The 6,956-nt window shown below is 44.6% G+C and overlaps 1 protein-coding gene across 1 annotated transcript in view; it reads left to right on the forward strand.

The window, feature by feature from the left end:
- Positions 1-6,512, forward strand: part of LOC132397437 (eukaryotic translation initiation factor 4 gamma 2-like) — a gene marked incomplete at its 5' end in the record, with an annotated part of 32,198 nt that extends 25,686 nt beyond the window's left edge. The window contains 1 exon segment of the mRNA XM_059976230.1: positions 5,643-6,512. Coding sequence (XP_059832213.1) covers positions 5,643-5,711 — 69 coding nt within the window.
- Between the last annotated feature and the right edge of the window lie 444 nt (positions 6,513-6,956).

Below are 6,956 nucleotides of genomic sequence, written 5' to 3' on the forward strand. Positions count from 1 at the left end.
GTGGATGGTTATGATCAGCTAGCAGTAGCTTGTAACTGAAATTAGTCCTCACTTTTTCTCAAGTCTCAAGCCAGAGTGGCTTGCTGGTTCTTTGGGTGAGTGTGGCTGGGATGCCCAAACTAGTTGCAAATGCTGTCTTCTTGTGGTGAGCCTCCTCTTAGTTGGACCATAACACCATAAAACATATTTAAAACTCCACTTTAAATGAACCCAATGTCCTTCATGGATTCTCTACACCTTGTAGCATCTGGGGCATTCTCCCTTCTCCCATCAGGATATTTCTTGCAGTGGGAGAGTCTAGGACCACAGGGCACAGCCTCAGAATAGGAGGTCCTTTTTTTTTGGCTTCCAGGGAAAAGGACTGGCAACTGTGGGGATGAGTTGCAGTGGACTGGAGCGCTTGAGTGTATAGACATTGGGATAGAGGGTGTGCTGGAGCTTTTAAAAAGCATTAAGTTAGGTGAGTTGCTGGAACTGGGCAAGATATACCCCAGGCTATTATGGGAAGCGAGGGTGGAGATTGCTGAGCCTCTGGTATTGATCAATAGGGACGGGAGAAATATTGGAGTGTTGCAAATGTTCTCTTGTTTAAGAAAGGGAGTAGAGATAATCCAGGAAATTATCTTTCTTCAGTGGTGGGCAAGTTGAAGATCTTGAGGGGCAGGATTTAATGAGCAAAAGGAGAGATGTAATCTGATCAGGGATAGTCAGCAGGGCTTTGTCAAGTGCAGGGCATGCCTTATGAGCCTGATTGAATTCTTTAAGAATGTAGCAAAACACATTGATGGAGGTAGAGCAGTGAATTCAGAAAGTAAGGAGGCTTTCCAAGGGACTGTTTTGTAAAGGGCTTTCCTTGGGATCCAAGGAGACTGTTTTGTGGATCTGGAATTGGCTTGACAAAAGGGTGTTTGTACCAGATCTATTCTGGGATTCCTTCTCTTAGTGATTTTTATAAATGACCTGGAAGAGGATGTAGAAGGGTTATTAGTAATTTTGCTGATGACGCAAAGATTGAGAGTGTTGTGGATAATCCAGAGGGTTGTCGAGGTTACAGCAGGACATCAATAGAATGCAGAACTGGGCTGAGAAGTGGCAGCTTGACCTCAACCCAGATAAATTCAGGGGTTTGATCGGGGCACAACTGCATGAGTGCGTGAATATCAGCCGGGTAGAACAGCGAGAAGAGTTTAAAAGGAGACAGCATTAAAGAGAGGGCAGCAGAGTAGGGGGGCTTTGGCGATGATGGGCCAAGGCGAGGTAGGCTGCCTGTGCTGAAGATGGACAGGATGTATGTGTGTGAGGCTGGTGTTCTGTGCTCAGTGTCAGATGTGGGAAGTCCTGGAGACTCCCAGATGACCGCATCTGTACCAGGTGCATTGAGCTGCAGCTGCTTGGAGACCGTGTTGGGGAACTGGGAATGTAGCTTGATGCCCTTTGCCTGGTCAGGGAGAGTGAGGCAGTTACAGAGAGGGGCAGGTAGTCACACCGGGGCCTTGGGAAGCATAAGTGGGTAACAGGAGAGGGAAGGGCAGGAGTCAGAGGCTAGAGAGTACCCCTGTAGCTGTCCCCCTTAACAGTAAGTACTCCTGTTTGAGTACTGTTGAGGGGGGATAGCCTATTTGGGGGAAGCAACTGTGGCTGTGCCTCTGGCACAGAATCTGGCCCTGTGACTTAGAAGGGAAGAGAAAGGAAGAGGATGGCAACGATGATAGGGGACTCTATAGTTAGGGGGTCAGACAGGCAATTCTGTGAGTGCGGGAAACATGGATGTTAGCTTGCCTCACAGGTGCCAGGGACTGGGATGTTTCTGATCGTGTCTGTGATATCCTGAAGTGGGAAGGAAAACAGCCAGAGGTTGTGGTACATATTGGTACCAACAACACAGGCAGGAAAAGGGAGGAGGTCCTGAAAACAGACTACAGGGAGTTGGGAAGGAAGTTGAGAAGCAGGATCACAAAGGAAGAAGTCTTGGGATTGCTGCCTGTGCCACATGACAATGAGTATAAGAATGGATGAGGTGGAGGATAAACGCGTGGCTGAGGGATTGGAGCAGGGGACAGGGATTCAGATTTCTGGATCATTGGGGCAGGTGTGACCTGTACAAAAAGGATGGGTTGCACTTGAATCCCAGGGGGACATATATTCTAGTGAGGAGGTTTGCTAAGGCTATTGGGGAGAGTTTAAACTAGGATTACTAGGTGGTCGGAACCAAATGGCAAAGGCAGTTGGCTCACAAAAAGAGAAAGCCATTACAGAGACTTGGATGGCTCAGTGGCAGGAATGGTTACTTCAAGTGCTGGGTTCAGAAAGGACATGGAGGGAGGCAAAGGAGGTGGGTCAATGGCACTGTTGATCAGAGATAGTGTCACAGCTACAGAAAAGGAGGAAGACATGGAAGGATTGTCTATGGAGTCTCTGTGAGTGGAAGTTAGGAACAGGAAGGGGTCAATAACTAAACTGGCTTTTTTTATAGACCAACAAGTAGTAACGGGGACATCAAGGAGCAGATAGGCAGATTCTGGAAAGGTGTAATAATAACAGGGTTGTCGTGGTGGGAGATTTTAATTTCACAGATATCAATTAGCATGTCCCTAGAATGAGGGGTTTAGATGGGGTGGAGTTCGTTAGGTGTGTTCAGGAAGGTTTTTTGACACAATGTGTAGATTAGCCTACAAGAGGAGAGAGAGTACTTGATCTGGTATTGGGAAATGAACATTGTCAGGTCTCAGTGGGAGAGCAGTCTGGAGATAGTGATCACAATTCTACCTCCTTTGCCATAGCGTTGGCGAGGGATAGGAACAGACACGTTAGGAAAGTGTTTAGTTGGAGTAAGGGGAAATATGAGGCAACCAGGCAGAAAATTGGGAACAGTTGTTCTCAGAAACATACAGAAGAAATGTGGCAAATGTTCAGGGGATATTTGTGTGGAGTTCTTTGTATGGATACGTTCCAGTGAGACAGGAAAAGGATGGTAGGGTACAGGAACCATGGTTCACAAAGGCTGTCTTGTAAATCTAGTCAAGAAGAAAAGAGCTTTATGAAAGTTTCAGAGATTGAGAAGATTATAAAGCTAGTAGGAAGGAGCTTAAGAATGAAATTAGGAGAGCCAGACTGGGCCATGAGAAGGTCTTTTGGTGGACAGGATTAAGAAAAACCCCAAGGCATTCTACGAGCATTTGAAGAGCAAGAGGATAAGGCATGAGAGAATAGGACCAATCAATTGTGACAGTGGAAAAGTGTATAGAATCGGAGGACATAGCAGAGGTACTTAATGATCACTTTACTTCAGTGTTCACTACGGAAAAGAATCTTGGCGATTATAGGGATGACTTGCAGCAGACTGAAAAGCTTGAGCATATAGATATTAAGGAAGAGGATGTGCTATTGGAAACCATCAAGTTGGATAAGTCACCCGGACCGGATGAGGTAAACCCCAGGCTACTGTGGGAGACAAGGGATGAGATTGCTGAGCCTTTGGCGATAATCTTTGCATCATCAATGGGGACAGGAGGGGTTCTGGAGGAGTTCAAAGGTTATGGATGTTCCCTTATTCAAGGAAGGGAGTAGAGATAGCTCAGGAAATTAGACCAGTGAGTCTTAACTCTGTGGTTGGTAAGTTGATAGAGAAGATCCTGAGAGGCAGGATTTATGAACATTTGGAGAGGCATAATATGATTAGGAATAGTCAGCGTGGCTTTGTCAAAAGTAGGTCGTGCCTTATGAGCCTGATTGAATTTTTTGATGTGAGTAAACTCTTTGAAAATAGATTGGTAGGTGTAGTGTATATGGATTTAAGCAAGGCATTTGATAAGGTACCTCATGCAAGGCTTATTGAGAAAGTAAGGATGCATGGGATCCAAGGGGACGTTGCTTTGTGGATCTAGAATTGGCTTGCCTACAGGAGGCAAAGAGTGGTTGTAGACGGGTCATATTCTGTGTGGACCACTGGTGTGCCTCAGTGAACTGTTCTGGGACCCCTTCTCCATGATTTTTATAAATGACCTGGATGAGGAAGTGAAGGGATGGGTTAGCAAGTTTACTGATGACTCAAAGGTTGGAGGTGTTGTGGATAGTGTAGAGGGCTGTCAGAGGTTACAGTGGGGCATTGATAGGATGCAAAACTGGGCTGAGAAGTGGCAGATGGAGTTCAACCCAGATACGTGTGGAGTGGTTCATTTTGGTAGGTCAAATATGATGGCAGAATATAGTATTAATGGTAAGACTCTTGTCAGTGTGGAGGATCAGAGGGATCATGGGGTCCGAGTCCATAGGACACTCAAAGTTGCTGCATAGGTTGACTATGGTTAAGAATGCATATGGTGCATTGGCCTTCATCAATTGTGGAATTGAATTTAGGAGTTGAGAGGTAATGTTGCAGCTATATAGGACCCTGGTCAGACCCCACTTGGAGTATTGTGCTCAGTTCTGGTCACCTCACTACAGGAAGGATGTGGATCCTACAGAGTGCAGAGGAGATTTACAAGGATGTTGGAGAGCATGCCTTATGAGAATAGGTTAAGTGAACTTGGCTTCTCTTTAGAGGTGTATTAGATGATGAGGATAGCCAGAGAGTGCTCTTTCCCTGGGCTGAAATGGTTAACACAAGGGTGTTTAGTTTTAGAAGTTGGTACAGAGGAATAAGTTCACACTGAGTGGTGGGTATGTGGAGTGCACTGCCGGCGATGGTGGTGGTGGGTTACATGCTCAGCACAACATTGTGGGCTGACGATCCTGTATTGTGCTGTATATTTCTGTTCTGTGTTCCACTTAGAACAGATGAGGAATTTCTTTAGCCAGAGCGTGGTGAATCTGTTGAATTATTGCCACAGGTGGCTGTGGAGGCTGTCATTGGGTATATTTAAAGCAGAGTTTGATGGGTTTTTAATTAATTGAATTGACTTTATTTTTTACATCCTTCACATGAATTAAAATCTTTGTTACGTCTGTCTCAGTGTGCAATCAGTAATTTATAATAAATGGAACAGTCAGTGTAACAGAAATGCACTCAATCAGCGTGAGTTAATCAGTCTGATGGCCTGGTGGAAGAAGCTGTCCCCGAGCCTGGTGGTTCTGGCTTTTATACTGCAGTACCATTTCCCAGATGGTATAGATTGTGGTTGGGGTGGCTTGGGTCTCCAATGATCCTTAGGTGATTTTTTCACATCTGTCTTTGTATATGTCTTGAATAGTGGGAAGTTCACAACAGCAGATGCACTGGGCTGTCTGCACCACTCTCTGCAGGGTCCTGTGATTAAGGGAGGTACAGTTCCCATACCAGGCAGTGATGCAGCCAGTTAGGATACTTTCAATTGTGCCCCTATAGGAAGTTCTTGGGATTTGTGGGGCCCACACCAAACTTCCTCAACCATCTGAGGTGAAAGAGGTGCTGTTGTGCCTTTTTCACAACACAGCTGGTGTGTACAGACCATGTGAGGTCCTCGGTGATGTGGATGCCAAGGGCATCAAAGGTTATGGAGAGAAGGCAGGAGAATGGGGATAATAAATCAGCCATGATAGAATGTCAGAGTAGAGTTGATGGGCTGAATTACTTTTTTGCTCTTAGTGGTATGTGCTTTCAACAAGGGCTCGAGCGGTTTCCTGGTACGATGCATTTTTGACCTTGCATTTCATCTGATCTACAGGTGAATCAGTGGCTGACCTGGCTAGAAACTGCAGAGGAGGAAGAGTCTGAGGAGGAAGATGGCGACTGAAAACCGGCCAAAGCCTTAAAATTGTGCAAATATACTGTTGCTGTGCTGTAACTCCGTTCATGCCAACCACTGCAGAGATTCATTCCACTGTTGCAGTATTTAGCGCAGGAGCATGTTCATGCCTCAACGTCTGCATAATCTTTTAGTGTATGTCTTAAGCGTAGTGTACCATTGAATCTTCAGATTACAGTACCTTTTTTTAGGCAACTTCATGACCTTTGAATAGCATGCAATAACTGAACCCTAAATTTGCTGAGTGCAAGCGGTAGTTATAATGAAGACAATGCTGTTGGCTGCTGTTCTACATTGGTTGATTTTTACAAACTGAATAGCAACACCAATACACTGTAGAAATGCACTTTGCTCAGCAAAATACTTGAGTCGTTGCAATATTTGATTTATTTTCCCTTTGGATTGTTTGAAACAAAATAAATTGGAAACTGTAATCAGTGGGTTGCAGCTGTAACATTAATTTGCCTGTCTTTCTACCTCCGCTATTGGGTTCGAAGGCATATGCCAGGGTTAACTCTGTTTAAACCCTACATCCTGAGCATATGCCCAAGTCTTTAATCTCTTGTTTACCAGTTCATGCCCTGGTAAAAAGACTTGAAAGTGCTTGTCAAGATGGGGTGAAAAAAATACAATGGTGAGGTTATTGGAACTAACTTTTCTTTGACCCCTTTTGTGTGACAGTAACAGAATGAAGCCTACATAATTTATCAAATTGTGTTCACTACTTGTTCACATGGCCTGATTTTATATACAGTAACTTGTATCTATAATAAACATTGTGATACTTGATGGCTTTATTTTCCTGTTGATTTTATTTGGCTTCTTGCGTTAGTTTGAAGAAATAGATAAAATCTTCTGCTTGCTCAGTGGGCGCTAAGTGTAAAGTTTGTGCAGAGACATAAAGATACTGCTATTGAAGTGTAGCGCAATGCTATTGCATCTTGGGGTTAACATTTGGTGTCCTTCCTGTGAACATGGGAGTTTCTTCCCGGTGTTCAGGTTTTCTCCCACAGTCCAGAGATGTATCAGTTAGTTGGTTTATTGATCATTGTCCAGTTAGTCGGCTGGGGTTAAATAGGTGGATTATTGGATAGTGCTGCTCATTGCTGTATCTCCGAGGAAAAGTAAGCTTCCCTGTGGGTGAGACAGGCTTACAGCAGGTGGGGGTGAGGATGCTGCAGTTGTGACTAATATGCTGTTTAAACTGCATTTCAACAGTTGGTGCATTTTGCT

Source organism: Hypanus sabinus, chromosome 7, assembly GCF_030144855.1.
Source record: "Hypanus sabinus isolate sHypSab1 chromosome 7, sHypSab1.hap1, whole genome shotgun sequence".
Classification (NCBI taxonomy): domain Eukaryota; kingdom Metazoa; phylum Chordata; class Chondrichthyes; order Myliobatiformes; family Dasyatidae; genus Hypanus; species Hypanus sabinus.